Source organism: Polyergus mexicanus, unplaced genomic scaffold (assembly GCF_030449975.1).
Source record: "Polyergus mexicanus isolate NDT 795.1 unplaced genomic scaffold, iyPolMexi1.0 SCAF_5, whole genome shotgun sequence".
Lineage (NCBI taxonomy): Eukaryota > Metazoa > Arthropoda > Insecta > Hymenoptera > Formicidae > Polyergus > Polyergus mexicanus.
In genome coordinates this window covers 3,417,514-3,437,453 of record NW_027223325.1, presented here as the reverse complement: position 1 = coordinate 3,437,453, position 19,940 = coordinate 3,417,514, and the positions used below count along the sequence as shown (strand labels likewise).

At 35.0% G+C, this 19,940-nt stretch overlaps 1 protein-coding gene across 8 annotated transcripts in view; it reads left to right on the top strand.

The window, feature by feature from the left end:
* Positions 1-19,608, top strand: part of Antp (homeobox protein H90) — a 120,133-nt gene extending 100,525 nt beyond the window's left edge. For all 8 annotated transcript variants that reach the window (XM_070296290.1, XM_070296291.1, XM_070296293.1 and 5 more), the window contains 2 exons: positions 9,378-10,788; positions 18,666-19,608. In XM_070296290.1, coding sequence (XP_070152391.1) covers positions 9,981-10,788; positions 18,666-18,919 — 1,062 coding nt within the window. In that variant the 5' untranslated portion in view covers positions 9,378-9,980 and the 3' untranslated portion in view covers positions 18,920-19,608. The remainder of the gene's footprint in view (positions 1-9,377; positions 10,789-18,665) is intronic.
* The last annotated feature ends 332 nt before the right edge of the window (positions 19,609-19,940 follow it).

The window sequence follows — 19,940 nt, the reverse complement described above, 5'->3', positions numbered from 1 at the left end:
TAATTGCTCTATATCTAACACGACGATATCTGATAATTATCATTATATGCGCGAGATTTAAGATGTGTGTAGGAGACGCTGTCGAAATTTTTGACTCACCTTGTACAAGTTGTCTGCGTTGAGAGCAGAGGAGACATACGGTGAGCAAAACTTCAACCCAGGATGTGTTCGTGCAACGTCTTGAGCGAGCGAGTGTGTTGGTTGATTTATAGGGTGACGTCAAAACTTTGTACTTTCCGCCGTGTCTCGGCGGCCTTATAGATACCCCCTCACGCTCGCGACGAAATAAAGGCACGGCCACGTAATTTCGAGTTCGTTGTCGCCATTGTTCGAAATGTGTAAAGGTACGCGTCATCTTTTTGTCTCTAGGATAATTTATAGTACCAAAAGATTATGATTTTTCATGATTCTGAGAATCATCAAACCTTTCCACGGCAGCGAATCAATCTTCGAATTTATTATTCTCTCTCTTTTCTGATACGATATAATACGTAAACTTTAAAACCGTTGTGACAAAGGGTTCCCTTGATGTTATATAGCCACGTGCAGCTCTCGTCTCATCGTTCACCTACATATGCGTAAATTATGAATTATCCGAGTGTCTAGTGACCCTTTCTACATTGTCCCTCCGGAAAGTAACTAGTTTGGATCATGAATCTTGATTATCTAATTTAAATCACGGCAAAGTACATTACGATGAGTGAAAATGGTCGATATAATAAAATAAATTGCGATGTGAATCACATTTTTTTTTTTTTACGACATAATATAAATATTTTTATTATATATTAATTTTTTTGTATACAAGAGACCTTTTGATCCCTTAAAAAAATAACCGTAAAATTATATTGAATTTAAACGATTGAATAATATGAGGATCAAATGGATTTCTTCGTTCACGCAACTAATCTATCGCATACATATTTAATTTTTTGAATTTAATATAGTTTTATAATTATTTTTTAAAAAGAAAATCAATTAAGATAATTTAACCTAGATAAATATGTATTTGTCTCTGTGTAGCTGAAATTATAACATGTAATAGTAACGTAATTAATTTAGGTTAAGTATCTTCCGCGTTTATATATAGATACATGATGTGCGCAAGATGTTTTACTTGGAAATTTAATTTAGTTCCGTCATATACGCGGACACATAGTTATCTATGGGTACATTTCGTACGGTGAAACTTTTACGACTCTTTTAAAAAACTTCCACCACCTTGCGATACCATCTGGCCGCGAGATAATTCAGCTTCCATTAGTCTTTCCGTTAATTAAATGAAATCTGGAATGATTAACCCTTGACCCATCGCACCTCAAATTAACAGGAACACTAGCAGGATCCAGAATGACACTCCTTACGATCGATGATATCGCGATAATAGTCTACTTTTATTCGGTGAACCGTTAATGATGTCGTTTCTAGTTTGCGGTAAAAACCAGGTCACAAAACGACTTGGACCAAGATCAACTTTCATCCGCCGAAATTGAGTATAATATTTTTAACGTGTCGCTTCTGATGATGACATTATTAGGGGTCACGACTTACATATGAAGGAAATCTCGAAAATAAAGGATGTGGTGTGTGTTTGTCTTTAACGCACTAGAATTACAGAGCGACAGAGTGACCGTCGTCCCTTTTAGACGAGCTTGCAATCTCCGGCCTAAAAGAAAAGAGAAATCGTTCTAAATTCCGATGAGAGAAACGTTTGTATTTGAAAAAATGTGAAAGTTGCGAAATTCTAGAGCGCTTGTGACGAGACCCTTCTGGGCTTCCAGCTGAAATTGCCTAGGTAGATTGAACCTCTATAGGTCTTGATAGAAAGCCGCAGAGGGTGTCGGAGTATCCCGCGGGGAAGAAGTCACGCAAAATTGCGAAGATATATTTTACGCAATTTCGTCGTGCTCCAATTTATCTCCTTTTTGTATCGCTTCTTGTAACGTGTTTAATCAATTGACTGATAAAATTAAACAAATAGGAATTTTCTATTTTTATTTAAATATCCGATATTAGTCGATACTATTAATATTGATATAGTTTGCTAATATTAATATATTATTAAAATATTATTATAATTAAAAAATTACTATTAATATTATTATATAATTTAATATAATTCATATTCCAGATTTTTTCGCATTTCTCTTTCGTTCACTGATCTTGCAATTATGATAAATAATTTCGTAAGAAATTATTACACAATATCTTTTTAGAGAGTTTTAAAAGTATTCAAAAGCTTTCTCACGATAATTAATTTTAATCTATTTTACAAATAGCTATTAATACTGACAGTTGCATATACATTCATGAATGAATTTATATTCTCCTGTTTATAATAATAATTAGCTATTAGTTTTTAAGACAGTATATAACTTACATGCTTTCTTCTGTAATTATTCTTTTGTGAATATGATTCTGATCTCTTTAGATTACAAAATATGCTATACTATAATTGCTTTTAATAGGTTAAATACCGCGTAATTAAAGCAGCACTGTATGTTAAACGCGGAAATCAATCACACGCGGATATCAAAACTCGTTTATCACGCCACCTCTTGCATTCTTAAATTGCTTGCTTGTGTGTGTTCGCATATGAAGATACGTAACTTTACAATATAGAGGTAATTAATACAAGGTTTCACATGAATGGCACATATTGGAGTATGCGCAAATTAAAATTTCACTTTATATTTACTTTATATTTACAGACGATATTTATTATATTGCAGAAAATTATACAATATATATATATATATATATATTTTTTTTTACAGAAAAAAAATATGTATATAGATATATGTTTCCGTTAACTACGTTAGTGTTATTATATAATGCGTAATTAATGTAAAATAAATTACTTTCATAATACATCCAAAGTAAAACGGCAAAACGCGTTTAATGTATCTATTTATATAATACAGTACACGCTAGTAAACAATAAATGTCGGAAAAAATTATCTGCTGCTGCTCGCAGATGACAGTTTTAATTCGCACATCGCGCTATCTTTCGCTTTAAACCGGGAATGGTTCGCCCAGAAAAATACGTACATGTTTCTGTTTATTAAATATTTCGGTGTATTGAAGTTACGGATAACGCCAACGAGATTTTTCAATCGTTGAAGTAATATAAAAGCGTCTATAATTTTTGTATTGTACTTTCACAAAAAAACTCGAAAGAATAGAAGATCAAGCCAATTTTTCATTCGCGTAAAACGATGTCTCTCTCTCTCTCTCTCTCTCTCTCTCTCTCTCTCTCTCTCTCTCTCTCTCTCTCTCTATCATCTCGTTGAGTGAAATGAAAAAAAAAAAGAGGACGGACACTCCCGACTTACAGATCATCTTGCACAGATGTACTCGTTATATCTATGTACTGCGGTCAGTTAACTGTTATCATTAAGAGGAATTATTGTGGCGTTGAGCGGTATGGATGTAAAGGGTCCCTTTACTCTCGATGAACTTGGGTAAGCCTGAGATAGATGGATTTCATTTAAAAAGCATGTATTCGGATTTTTTGAGATGCCTACTTTCTTATCCTCTTATTAAAATGTAATCTTTTTACATTGCATCTAATTAGGAAGGCAACATGCAGTTCTCATTTGCATTTGAGAGAAATTAATAAAACCAGTATATATATATATATATATATATATATATATATATATATATGTATAGTGGTCAATGGAGTATATATATAATATACTGCATTGACAACAATTAAATTATCATTATTTTAACGACTTGAGAAAAATGATATAATAACCAGATGTAAATACACATAATTAGTTATGAAAAGATCTGATGAGAAAACATAAATATAAGATATTAATTAATTAATATATCATATATTTATATTTTCTTTTAATTTACTTACTTATTTTTTTATATGTACGGAGATTATATCAGCTGACAGCTGGCGTTTCGTTCTTTGTTGTAATTAGCATTTTCTTTTTTTTTTTTTTTTTTTTTTTCATTGTCGCTCATAATTTAATTAAAATTACACAATAAAAATTATTATTATTATTAGTTTATCACATTAAGATTTTGGAAAGTTGATTGAGAAAATTTTTTTTGGATAACGCTATCACGCATCATAATTTCTCGTCATTCATCGGAGTTTGAATAGCGCAGCATTTATATTGCACACGTACGGTCTTACACACCCATATAGATAGCCGTTATACGGTATTAAGTGGCAGTTATACGGTCAGGTTCTTATCGAAGAGTCTCGTAATTCGAGAGAGAAAGCTCACGTAACACCCGTTCGCACTCCATTCGCAATCCGGGCGAGCGGCACCATCCTCCTCGATCTCGCATTCAGCTGACATTATCGGCGTTGCGGATGGATCGTGCGCCCGCCGCGCCGGTAGACGGGGAGAACGATAGCGTAAGCGATCGGCTGGCTTTTCAGTGGCCTTGCAAACTGGTTCCCTGCAGCCCGACTCGATTATGCTAATCGCACATGCGTGTCGACTGATCTGCTCGCACACACGGCGCGCGTGGCTCGTGTATTTATCGGTTGCACCGTCCTTACACGCACGCACACACAACACGTGGAAGTGCGCACATATGTACGCGTATATATTCGCGGTCAACGTTACAAGAATCAGGATACCGATACCGTCCGAACATATATGTGGGTGTATGCATGCGTGCGCGTATGTGCGCTGGAATTCTTGATCGCGAATACTCTTTAATGCCGCCACGATCTCCCGCCAACTGAACATCTTCTAATGCACGTAACGGTATCTTCAAGGTGCTTTCTTGCTAAATCTAGCATGGTCATTTGTTGGCATATATCCTTGCCCTTTCTCATCCACGATATCTTCTATTATTCGATAATATTTTTAGCGCAGAGCATTATTTAACTCTCTTACATGTTTAATTTTTAGAACAAATACTTATTAAAAAGATAACTCATTGATTTATCAAGTTTAATTTTAATATAAGATTTTATATTTAAAGAGAGTGAAGCTTTTTTAATTGTACTCTTAATGTAATTAATAGCAAATTAATATCGCATGTTAAAACAATATAAAAATGGAATGTCGACCACATCTAATAATTACATCGTTCTTTCATCCTTGTTATATATGTAATTTTCAATATTATTAAAAGTCGTGATATATGTATAATAACGCGTTAAAATGTAAATTCATTGTACAATGGTCCAACAATTCAGACAGGTTTAATGCCAGAGAACTTCCGCCAGGCGAATAAATCATATATATAGCAATATCGAATTCATATATAACAAATTATAGCATAATATGGAAGTTGACAAAATATTGTCATCCTGTCCTTTTCATATAGGATGGATTATTTTACATAATAGTCTATCTCGTGATATCTCATGAATATGCATCAATATCAGTTTAAAATCATCTTACAATTAATTGCTTTTTTTTTTTTTACGAGCCATCTCGTTCGAAATTATATGTTGCATGTAATGATAGTTATTAGCGTATCCGCTTTTCGCGCCCATCTTTTGTAATTGCATGTATGGATATGGGAGAGCATATTATAAAAGTAGTCGGTTATCTCACATTAACATCTTATTCGTAAAATGTGAAAGATATTCATATAAGTTCCATTATTATATATCGAAGATAATCCTAAAGTGAATCAAAACATTCATGTATCATTATTTTAATTTTATATTGAATAGACTAATTACGACGTAAATTCGCGTCTGGCTTTTATTTGTCTTTTATGTTTGTGTGCTTATATTCAAAGATAGTGGCTGCATTATTTAAAGCATAAAATATATAAATCAATCTAATTTTAATGATTTGTAACAGTGGCTATTGTTAATAATATATTATTAATTGGCTATTATATTATATTTTACTAATCTTATATTATATAAATCACATTTATATATTTTGATCTTTACTTATTTTTTTTGTGTATTTCAAATTATCGTTTTACCTGAAAGTGAATATATTAAGAGGTAGCGATTTAAATGCAGTACATGTTATATAGTGCAAGGTCAGGAACTCGTAACTTTTTAATATAACGCTGCTGCTGTACGCGGCATCAGAAGAGCGTTCAGTTTATCACGTGCTTAGTTTACGACTGTTTTATGAGGCGCGAACGACCGACACGAGCTACGAGTTCCATAACCGTCCAAATCCAAGTGCCATTTATGACTGAATCTTTAGGGATACAGCTGTCTACAATACGACATCGTTTATTTGATTTGGCCGTTTTATCTACATCAACCGGTGACATAGATCTCACGACATGCTTTTTCGTTCTTTTCTCCATACTTTTCTATATCTTAAAGAAAATCATTAGGAATAGGTATCCCATCCTATATTAATTTTTATTTGATTAACAATATTTATTTATTATTATAAAAAAATGCCAATCTCTTCATTTCTTGCATCTCATATATAAATCGATTGTAGCTTTTTTCATAATTAGATAATTCTTTTCATTTTTGAGAGCTGAACAGAGTGATGTAACAGAAATAATGTGCGTCCTTCGGGATGAGAGCGCCTGACTAAAATATGGTTGGCGCCTCAACCGTTTTCGACAGATTGAAGTATAATAGTAGATAAGGGATTGCGAGACAAAGAAACTCCTATCCAGAGGCCATTTTGCTAACTAGAGGCCATCGTAGCTATATGACGTCACTTCCATATCCAACCATGGCGTCACATGACGCTCCACCCTGTTTTCAATCACCTTGGACTCGAACCCACCCAGCTGTCAGACACGCTCCACCCCGTTTTTTCCTCTTCTTCCGTGCTATCACCATCGCCATCTGCCGGTAATATTATGCACTTCTTAGACCCTTAAATAGTTAGTTGGTCTGTGATCCTTCCGATTGATGTCACCACCAAACGAAGCCTAAATACTTATAGGTTAGGTTATAAATATCTCGGACAATTAATATATCGTATTGCATTCGGCAGACAGAACAGCTGTTCTACTAGTGACATATACGATATTGTCTCTCTTTCTTTGCATTATTTTAATTTAAAGAAATTAATATATTTCTCAACACAGTTGGAGAAATCAACCCTTGACGATACTCGCACACTTTGCCGCAATTGACTTAAAAAATGCCGTGGAGAGTGCGAAGCTGCGAAAAGTACGCATCAGCGAGAGCCAGATACTTGCACTTCAGATGAGAATACATAAAGGGGAATTTACGGAGCGGGAATTGAGTTCAAATCCTGCGAGAGGTTGAATTTATACGCGGGGGATGTAAGGGAAGGGAGCTGGGGATGGGAGATGGGGGCAGGGAGCGCGTGGAATCGCTATCGGCGGCCATTCATCAATCCGTGGAATCAATACGCTGGAATTAATGAAAGCGCCGCGCGAACAGCAAGCTAGCGGCCGGAATGTTAATCGCGATCGTCCCGTGTCCGACCCGTTCTCGTGTACAGCGAACTCCCAAGGGCCGCGCCTCTCACCCCCTTCTTCGTTACACCCTTCACTCTTCACACCCGCTGCGCCAACCCGTTGCACATTTGAGCCCGCTCCTAACCCCGTGTCTAGCGCCACCCACATTGTCATACCACCCGCAACAATACTGTATGTATATCTCTCCACGTGTATATTTTTATGTATCCTTTTGGCGCGAAACAAATTTTTCGAATTATTTATAAAAAACGAATATATTTTTATCATTTTTTCATTAATCATTTACTGACACTTCAAAGCTTATATATTGCCTTTTATATGTAACAAAGTTTATACAATAGTATGCAGTTTTAAAAATTCTTTTTAATTAGAAGTTTTAATTAAGTTTTATTTATATATATACATATACTTAGCCAAAATTTAAACCAAGAAACTATTAAAATCAGAAAGATTAAGAAATTATTAACATTAAAAAATTGAAAAAATTAATAATCTTTATTCGAAAATGTTGTTATGCATCTTTGATACATCAAATACAGTCGGTAGAGAAGATTTCAATCCGGAATCGACAGATCGACTTCTTCTCTTTGAAGGGAGAGCCCTTCCAGCTTCAGTCGATAAGAAATCAATTGATATGGATCATAATCTTTAACTTCTGTATATATTCACATGTTCAGAGAAGTAGAACTTCAGATTATTAGTTGCTATATTTATTAGTTATTAATGTAACTTTAGTATTATTAATTTACTGCGCTTTCTCTGCTAAGGGAAGTATTAATATTGCTAAGGGGATAATTTTATATTCAACTCAATCATATGTTTATATCTACTGCTTTTTTTTATGCGTGCGTTTTACAATTTAGTACTATTTTCTGTAATTTCTAAATGAGAATAAATGCAACGATTTTCTTTTCACACAGAATAGTATAAAACAACTTATAGTATAAATAATAATATGTAAGATACATTTTGATAATTATGTTTTTTATATATACATATACCATATATGTGTATACTATAATATATGAAGCTATGTAAAAATGAAGATTTTGTTATATTTTTTTATGCCAAGAAATATATTTTGAATATTTGATTTGTTTATATAATTAGTTTATATAAAGAGATTTAACAGGGGGAAATTAAAACGCGCGATTGCCAATTATATACCGATCTTTATCTTTTTATGAAATGTTTCTGTTGCACTTATAAATTAGTTAATACTGAACATATTGAGTTAAATATGAGTAATTTGCGCCCGTCTTACTAATTTCACACAACACATATATCGGTAGCTTCACAAAGCTTCCGAAAAAGAGATTGATGCGAGGGGAAGATTTTGGTGGGAAGTGGCCATGCTGCCTAATGGATAGAAATTTTTCCAAATTTAACGATCGCTTAGCCCGCCCACACAGAACACTGTAATAAGTTTGGCGTCTGTGCGATGGCCGTCACCGTGACGAGCACATGTGTAACTCGCCTTCTGTCATTCAGAGAGCTAAAATCTGCTTTCAGTTTATTCAGTTCGCTTGACAAAGATCATGCAAAGTGAGCTTTTGGTTGCGTTCGTGATGCTATATGTTTGGATATCGTGGAATCTCCAAGATATATCGTTGTAACGTTATCACTATTATTATCATTTTTATCTCTAACTATTTATTTTCTTTAACGATAATAGAATTTATTTTCTAATATTAGAATACAGATTTATATTGTATATACATCTTATTCGAAATTATTGCTAATGATATATTGTGCAATTTATTTATGATTATTACACAATACTGTTAACACTACGTCTTATTATTTAATATTTTATCTGTATTCTTCTTATTGTTAGTAGTAGTAAGAGTTTAATATTATTTTCGATATAATTGTTATTTTTAAGTAAAGCACTTCATATTGTGCGAAATATATATGATATATGTATGTAAAGCGTGCTTAATTTAATGTTGCAATATTGTAGTATAATGTGACACGTGGCTTTCTTCTTTGTGTTACAGGTGCGGCGTAACTTCGATTGTAGGGTGGATAGAGGAACGAAACGGGTCTGGAGTGGCTTGGCGCTTTGAACGAAGGTGTCACACCAGGGTAGACGAAGGACTTTGATTACATCTTCCGCCACTATCTCGTATACGCGGTATACTCTCCCCTCTCTTCGCTAATTAAAGGTTCTGTAGTGCTCCAGTTTATAATTTTATCGGTGGTGAGCTCAGTGTGATAAAAAGTCAAATGATGTACACATGTGATCCATGATAATGATAATTTGATATATATATATATATATGTGTGTGTGTGTGTATGTGTGTGTGTGTGTGTGTGTGCTTGTGCTGTCCAAGAGTGCGTGAGATGAGAAGAATTGAGTGAGAAAAAAAAGTAAAAGATTCGCGAAGAGAAATGCAATTTCGAAGTGATAAATCTGTATCTATGTAAAGACGTGTGTTAGTGTGTCCACACGCAAGAGTACAAAACAAAATAAATATACATACGAAGAGAAAAAGAGAGAGAGAAGAAAAATCATATAAATCAGCCGAGGATAACCAAAGGAAAGCCCATCAGCAACGTAGAGAAGTGACATTAGCAGGTGAGACAGGTGGGACAGTAGCATGAGTTCGTACTTTGCGAATTCGTACATCCCGGACCTGCGAAATGGCGGGGTGGAACACCCGCATCAGCATCAGCAGCACTACGGTGCGGCCGTACAGGTACCTCAGCAGACACAGTCGGTTCAGCAGCAGTCCCAGCAAGCCGGTGATCCCTGCGATCCGAGTTTGTTACGTCAAGGAGTATCCGCCCATCATTATGGAACTACGGGAGGTCAACAGGACATGCCTTATCCGAGGTTTCCCCCGTACAATCGGATCGACATGCGGAACGCGGCCTATTATCAGCATCAGCAGGAACACGGAAGTATGGACGGTATGGCTGGTGGTTACAGGTCAACGTCCCCGAATCCTGCTATGGGTCACATGGGACACACGTCAACTCCCAACGGACATCCGTCCACCCCCATCGTCTACGCCAGTTGCAAACTTCAGGCGGCTGCTGTCGATCATCAGGGCAGCGTTCTCGACGGACCGGATAGTCCGCCTCTCGTCGAATCGCAGATGCATCACCAAATGCACAGTCAGCATCCGCATATGCAGACGCAACAATCGCAGCATCCGCAGCAGCAATCGCAGCATCAGCATTTACAAGCGCAACAACAACATATAATGTATCAACAGCAGCAGCAATCTCAAACTACGTCGCAACAGGGACAAACCGGAATGCATCCGCAACAGCAGCAGCAAACTCAACAGCATCAAGGTGTCGTTGCGTCGTCGCTCAGTCAACAACAGCAAGGCGCGCCTCAGGGTACGGCAAGCACGAACTTACCAAGCCCATTGTATCCTTGGATGAGGAGTCAATTTGGTAAGTCTATTTTTATAAAATATACACGACGGAATTTTATTTTTACTTTATTAAACTTGCACTGAAATTTATTTAAATGTTGAAAATTTTTATTTAAATGTCAGAATTAATAATAATATAATTTTAATATTACAAGTTTTTTAAAAATAAACACGTAACACAATAAATACGCTCTGCGTTATATAGGGCTTATTATGTTTGAAATTTAACATCCTGTATATGTATATATATATACATACACAGGATGTTAAATTTCAAACATAACATATATATATATATATATATATATTCGTTATAGCATGTGAAATATTTCGACGTATTATTAATAATAACGTGGTATTCGGTCTTGGCGGCGTAAACATTAGAATGTTTATTGTTTATGTGCCTTGACTCTACTATCATTCGCGCGGCGACACTCGAGTAGAAAAGTCGTGCGAGATGCTTCGTCCAATTCCAACCCTCTCTCTTTCAAAATTATATAATATACACACTTAGATTCAATAAAATATATCAAAATTTATTTTTTAAAAAGTGTTTTTTACGCGACATTTGCTTTTGTTAAACGCATAACTGCATAACGCAGAAAAGTAGAATAAAGGTTTCACTCGATGCGTGACCGAAGGAGGTCTTAGGCTAAGGCTTTTCAGGTAGCGAGTGGTCGACTTTTGAATTTATGCAACGCCGTACAAAACTAGACCAAATTCGTACAGCAACCGGTTCAGAATTGGCACAATGTCTCTAGATACATCGCGAGCCGAGTTATTTATTACGCTGGCTTTTTTAACTTGTCTACTGATTTCCGCTCGTTCATCAGGTCACAATAAGCATTATCTTTTTTTTTTTTTTCTACATGTCGTCATTGCCGCTTGAGATCACAAAAGTCAACGTATATCCGTTTTTATTTGTAACATAATTCAGTTTTATTCATAGTTTATCTCATCGATTCATTTCTGCATGAAACAGAAAAGTCGTAACTTATAAAAACTATTTATAAAAAATTTCTTATAAATATACATAGAGCGAGATGTCTCTTATATAAATACGATTTATAAGAAATAGGAGTCAGTTTTAATATTTGATCCTATTAACACATATGCATAAATATATCTTTAATTATTTTCTTATTTTTGAAACATAACTTATAAATGCAATTTTATATAAAAAATTAATTACATTAAAAACTCAATCGCTTTGAAAAATGCAATTATATTTAAAAATGCACTTCATCGAGGCATTCATTCGATACCTTTACGTTGTACTTTTGTGTCGTCACGATGTTCGATATATTATTGGACAACAAATTTAATGTTTTTTTTTATATCAAAATTATTTTAAAATTATTATTTATTTCTCGTTTCGCGCGCGCGTCAGTATACAGAGATTCGTATTGTACAATTAAATAATGTACTAACTTTGATTTTCAAACACATAAATTGTTCATAATTGGTTTTTGAGAAAAGTTTGACAAATCTTTCAGCGTATATTCGTGGTACACTCAACATTTTTAGGACTATTCATAGTGATAATGATGAAGTGACAATAGGATTACACTGCCACTTAAGTAAAAGATGTCAGATGTAGACAGTTGTGAACAAGTTGTGGAACCCTGTTGATTGTTCACCTTTCGTTTTCTCATTGATTGATGGTTTTACGGGAAAAGAGATGTCTCTATATTACCTAATCCAGCAAGGTTGTTCCCGCTTGAAAAAAAACTATGGCGAACTCTTACTCTTAATTTTTTTTCTTGCTATTCAGTCGCTCGTGGTTTCTCGTGGAAGCAGTTTCTTTCTGTATCTTCGAGTACGGATTAAGCATTACAGATCAAGCATTCGATATTCGTAATTAATTTTTCAACATGAGATTAAGTGTAATTATATTTTTAAAGGTGATAAAGTTTTTAATGTGAGATTAATTTTTATATATGTGATTACGTTTACGAGTTATGTTTCAAAAACAAGAAAGTCATTAAAGGTATATGTACATGTGTCAACTAAATCAGATATTTAAACTGACTCGATTAAGCTGATTATATTTCTTGTTTTTATTAATTACTATTTTTCTGTTTTACACGTATCTCTGAGGCGTGCGTTGGAAAATCGGCTTAAATTAAGCATTATTTGTGTTATCGAGAAAAATTACATAATATTAATTAAGAAAAGATATTAAAAATTAATTATTGATGTTTTATCCTTCGAAAATTTTTCCATTATAATTATTATTTTTTATTTGTTTAAAATCTTTTATATTCGATTTTTTTATTCTCGCAAGTACATATTTTGTTCTGTCAATGATTGCTCGTACCATCTTTCGGTTTAGTTCAGAAGCTTATCCCAAGTATCTGCTTCAGGATAGGCCGATAAACAGTACGGTTATGACGATGCCGTGACTCGAAGTTTACTACCAGTTAAACGAAGAAACAGGCCCGAGTCCCTGAATATGCTCACAGATGTCGGCACGTTTAAGAATGCTCTGTGTTTTGTTCTCTTATCTCCTTGTTATAAAATTAATTTTGCTATTCTCATGATTTTTTTACATGGTTTTAAAATTTTTTTTATGTATTTTCTTATTTTAAAATTTTAACATGAAATTAATATTTTAGAAGTGTTGAGAATCATGGGAGAGACAGTAGAATAAATATTTTTATATATTTAATTAAAATCACACATGTTTTCTGTATCATAAAAAGCAATGTGAGCTAAACATACTAACTAGATATTCATGAATTATGCATAGTTTATTTTATAAACGCAAGTGCCGTTGAAACATTTATTTAACGAAATCATCTAAATTTTTTGGCATCTTTTATAAAACGTGTTACACAAACTAAATTATAATATAGATAGTAAAGTTATATCACAAAGTGTAAAATGACGAATGTGTGATGGATTCTTGCTTACGTTAGTGCCAAAGATCTCGAAACATTGTTGCGAGTACATATTGCACGATAGGAATTCTCTTCCTTTTTAATGCTTTTGTTAAATAGAAAAACAATTGTACAAAAATATTACCATATGTAAATTTTTGTTAAAATTCGAAAATTTCTTTACATATCCTTTTACATATTCTCTTCGATAAAACAACGATCGTAATACTTTGTAACGTTAAGCATTCCGGTTTCAAGTGTTGTCCCAAGGAAAAAGAGATCGAGCATCGATACCGGCTATGCTTTTAATACATGAGATAATTGCAATCCTCTGTGCGAAAAGATTTATGACATCCCCGCTCTTTCTCTCCTGCCTTCGTGTATTCTCAATCGGCAAATAAGCATATCGTGACACAGTTATATACATGTAAAACTTCCGTTACTGCACGCTTATATATACTGAGACAAAATTTAGAAAATAAATATTGCAAATAAATTGGCGCAACGCGCAACATATGTTATTGACAAAAGATTGTAAGAAAATCCAATTAAATTAACGGCTTTCCTAATGTCATAAAACATCTCCTGTTTTTTTCTTACACACTTTATTATTAATAATAAAAAAATATAATTAATATTGAATTTATATCAAATAGGATTTATTAATATCGAGTTGCGAACAAAAATATTTTATATATAAATATATACACACACAAATTCAAAATCATGTAAAAACATTTCATAAAGCGTGATTAAAAATCAAATAATACTTAATGTAAGTTTAATCAAGTATATCATATATGAAGTTTGTAGTCATTTGGAAAACGAATTAGCAGATTCAGATAAAGCACGTCGGACAAAAAGGCAATCTGAATATGAAATGCATTTTATTATAATCTAACTAGCCGTTCACGAGATTGGTGGCCATAATGATGGCGGCTTCGTGAGATATTCGAAAAGCGATGGAGTTCAAAAGGGGCAGGAAAGGAGGAGCTAAAAAAAAGTAGAAGACAAGAGAACATGTGCATGTTTGTGTATATGTGCGTTCACGCACGTACAAGTATATGTATGTGTTTGTACGAGACGGAGAGGCGGGTAGGAGGAGGTGGAAGGGACGGATGATGATGATGAATGAATCCACAGAAATCCTGGGACCGTTTGCTTTTGGAGCTCCGCCATGGAGGCAATTGTGAACGATATGGAGGTCGTGGTTTAATTTTCTATTCGTCTGTCTGGCTAAAATTCAAGCTCCCGGAAAATAAAATTATTTTTATTTTACCGATTTAATCTATTCGTGTTCATTTAATACTTAATAGTTATATAATTCTGGTTTTTCTCTAAAGTAAAATTTTCTCCATTTCTTACGATTCCATCTTGAGTTTTATGAGACGGCAATATTGTTCTTATCTGGAGAAGCAGGTGCGAGAAAAAGTAAATTTTAATGTTCCAAGTGATACCCCTGTAAGGATGCATATGTCGCGGCGAGCCATTCTCGCTGCTCATTATCTCGACCTTCTACCTCGGGGCTCTTTCAGACTCCGTCTTCTTGTCCGACTGTCTGCTCGTCTGTCTGGAAGACGAAAAAAAAAGCAAAGAAGGAAGGAAAACCACCTATCAGATATTCCGGTTTCTCTCCTTGGGGATTTCTAAATTCCTTCTATGAATGTTAGCGGACGGAAAGGGAAACTTTTCTTTCTCGCTGACTTTTGTAAATTCAATCTCAATTCGATCGAGATATTCTCGAGAATTGTACTGAATTACATCGATGTTAGAATTATACTGATTGTGAATAAACAATTGCAATCTAGATGCAAGGTAAAATATATATATTGCATATCAACGCTTAAATTTATCGTAGATTGACTAAAATACATAATTAGAACTTTTTTATTATTTATTCTTATTATTATATTGCACTAATTTATAGAAATTATTTAGAATATACTTTCTCTTTGTTTTTTTAAATTATATTTGATTTTACAATACTTCAAAACAGTATCTTTCGGGGGGGAAAAAAAAAAAAAAAAAATTAAAAAACTGCAATTTAACGAACGAGATTTTAAATACCTTTGTGCATCTTTCTGAGAATTTATCCAAGAAAATATTTAGACGAGATCTATAAGGATCTCGCGCAATTAATATGGATGTCTGTCAACGGCGTAAATATAATCCAAGGCTCATACCGCGAGCGAATGATAAAATTAATGGATACATCTGGGGTATCTAATCGAAGAGCATTTCAAGGTCTGGTCTCTTACGGTGCCCACGTAAAGCTTAGCTTAATTGGGCAGCGAGTGGTGGCCGCACCTTATTAGCGGGTTACAACATCCGGCTAGCTGTTAATATGAAAAGTCCTGCGTGTATCCTGCGGCGGGCCTGAAAGACCAGTCTTGGTATAAGAGGGAAGGGAAGTGGAGATGCGGAGCAACTAGCCTATAATAAGCCGTATGGTTGTGTACGTCCTGTTCTGTTTCGTTCCTTCATGCTGCGCCAGTGAAGGCAGACCCATAAATCTCCCGGGCATACTCCAGGGGACATTTGATCCTTGCGTAACCCAACGCCGTTAATTTATTGCCCCGCGTTTAAAGTCACCTCCGTCCGCGAAAGCCGTGGTAGCGCTGGTTACGCCGGGTCCGACGCAAACTTAGGTCATCGGTACGATTTTCTTATTATCAGGATCTATGTGTACGTCACACGATACCTCCTCACAGATACCCCGTTTCAATTGAATTTGCATTATTGCGAGACAACACTGTTAATGCGACGCTTCGCGATGCTAAACATCGTTTCGAGAGAGATAGAAAAAAACTGGATCTTGTTTATCTACTTTAGTAAGAAATGGGAATATACAAAAAAATAGTTATGCGTATGGAGAATAATAAAAACAGAATCTTTCCTCGTTTTTTATAAAATGGTATAATCGAAGATTAAAATTCATGTAAACAGATGTATTTTTACTGAGCGAATTTTTGATCTCGCGCTATTAGAGTGATCATGCGTTCGGTTCCACACATATACAATCATATCTGTGCACGCACTCAGGAACATGGGATATTGCTGTCTCTTTAATTAACTTTGCATGCCTCAGCATAAAAAATCTTGTGCTCACAATATCGCCATCTAATTTTCATAGTCGGATACGCCTAATCGAGATATGATTTGAAATCGATCGGCTTGGAAGCTCTCTATAGGTCTCAGTTCATAAATAATACAGACTCGTCTCGATGCAACGTTTAATAATTCATTTCTTTACTCTGCAACATCTAGTGGCATGAGAGGATTTATGGGCGAAGTGACCTTTCGAAACAAACCTGATTATTACGCCGCGTCGGCTCAGGATTATCTTTATTTGAAATGATCGTAGGATCGTGTGCGTATTTCAGATAAATTAATTTTAAATAAAAATATCTATCGTGTTCCTCAAATTTTTTGTCAACGATTTCAAAATAATGTATAGTTATTTATATATAGCGACTATCTACATTTTCAAAATTTTAATATTACTTTAATATGTTTTTAGAATATATAGATTCAATATATATGAAACTTTGAAATTTTAAAAGCAATTTTGACAAGTATATCTTCTACTTTTAATCACTTTTTTTAAATTTTAAAGAAATGCTATTCAAGTTACTAGATACGATTTATTTCTTTACACAGAGTATGATTACAATATTATAAATAAAAAAATCTACACAAATAATTTATAAATAGATCGGGATTTTCTGGATCTATATTAGTGCAGTCAACTTGAACATGTCCCATATATTTCTCGGACGCTTTGATGATTTAGCTTTAGATCTAGAACATGATCTTCATTAACAGTGTGACGAATGAATATTAATACGATGCAGTTTTCATAGAACAGTCGACAGCGTACGCTTGACAGATAATAATGATAATATTTTACTCGTGTAATATACACGATTCCATAAAAAGCACTTGTATGAGAATATAACACTTGTCATTGTCCATATTTATATAACAGATCGCGTGATACGCACACACATCTACATAATCGCTTCTTTATAATATCTATTATATTTTTCTAGCGGAATAGTAAATGAACTACTTTCTTAAAACAGCAGAGCCAAGAAAGTTGCCTAAATCGTTAAAGCTTATAAGAGAGCGCTAGAGATTGGTATGTTGTTAATTTGAGAGCGTAGCCCAAGGGAGAGAATAAGAGGGCATGTTCTTCCCAACTTTCTCTATATCCTCTCTCTCCTTTCTTTCCCTCTCTTTTTCTAACGCGCCGTTTTTTCTCTTCCTCCCTATCCTTCCTTCTTCGTCTAGTCGAAGGTTTCAGGAACCCCTACGCGATCTCTCCATCTCTCTCCGGAGCAGAACCGCCATCCATCTTCATCGGTCGACAGCGCGACGGGCGGCGTTTGCCTCGAATGCTCGCCAAGGAGAGTTTTCTTCTTCTTCTTCTTCTTCTTCTTCTTCTTCTTCTTCACCTCTCCCCTCCTTACTTTCAAGTTCTCATCCTTACGCCGCCTCTCTTCCTTTTTCCCTTCTCCATTCTGAAACATTCTTGTTTTACTCTCTCTCCCTCGCACTCGTATATGCCAGGCTAACCCTTTGCGGTTTATACCTTGTAAAGTTGTGAGACTTCTCACACAGACTCAACTCATTCTGTCTCTTTACTATCTCCCTTCGTCTTTACCGCTTCTCTCTCTCTCTCTCTCTCTCTCTCTCTCTCTCTCTCTCTCGCTCTCTATCTCTCTCTCGCTCTCTTGGCAACCATAATTAATATTCTTGTTCGGGATTCGTGTATCGCGCCAACCGCAGATCATATCGCGGATATCGTTAAGGTATCTATCATATGCGGAACTGCAGTTAGGATTGCAAGATTTTTTTTTCAGTCGCGGAGATATTTTCGTTTCGTTAAAGATTTTACAAAAACTCCTTCTTAGGAGTCGACGCACAGATATGCTAATGCTATATGTTTATAATAATTCTGAAATATGCAACAATTTATGCTAATTGGCTATCTTAATTTATTTTGTTCCAGAGAGGAAAAGAGGCCGGCAAACCTATACACGATACCAAACATTAGAACTGGAAAAGGAATTTCATTTCAACCGATATCTCACTAGACGGCGACGTATCGAGATCGCACACGCGCTATGTCTGACGGAACGGCAGATAAAGATCTGGTTTCAAAACAGACGGATGAAGTGGAAGAAGGAGAACAAGACGAAAGGGGAACCAGGCTCGGGCGATGGCGACACTGAAATCTCGCCGCAGACGTCGCCGCAGGGTTGAAAGAGCTCCGAGAAGTGGAACTTCCTGTCCATCTCTCTCAGGGTCGTTTATACCTTGTTTCCAGCTACTACCTCCTTCCCACCCCAAACCTAAATCCTCATCAATGACCTCCAAATAATCCCTGTAAGCAATGACGCTTATTTTGTCGTGTTAATCATGTTGCTTGTACCAAAAAAAAAAAAACAAAAAAAAACGAAGCAGATAAAGGCGAGGAAATTATGAAAGGACCCATAAACGCACTCGACGATGAATAGCCGATGATAAGAAAGGATGCTATGATAAGGCAAGAGAAATGGGAAAAAAGCAAAATGAAACGAAGAGTCAGGAGATTTGCAAAAATCCGTGCATGAATGTTGTGGATCAAGATTATTAATGAAGAAGAGGAAAAGAGAATGTAAAACAAAACTGGATCACATGCTAATCAGAACCGCGTTAACCTCTATCGAATAATTGTACTAAAACCTATAAACACATATATATATATACAATATATATATATATATATATATATATATATATATATATATATATATATATATATATATATATATAGGGATGATGTACGTAGTTTAATGTAAAATCATGGGAGAGCGAATGATCAGTAATACAAGTGTAGTAATACGAGTAGAGCGCGTGAGAAAACGTGGTAGTATGTCGAGAATGATAGGTATAAGGGTTTAAAATTATCGAAAGAAAGCGCGAATATGATTGCGAGAATGATAGAGAAAAAAAAGCAGCGTTGAAATCTTTTAGGGAGAGCATTTTATTATTTATTCTCTTACATCGTAAACACAAGTAGAGTCATAGGACGATTAGTAGAGTAGCAGTACGAAGATGTCCGTCGCGTCTGTATTTAGCGGTAGATAAACGGTTTATATATAGCGTTTTTTAGAGGATTGTTTAGATAGATCTTTCTTTAGTACCGCGGTGGCTCCGACAAGGATATTTATGATTCGTGCCAAGTGTGATCTTCGAATGTGTTTTGATAAAATTCGAGAAAGGATTCGAGTAAACAGCGGCA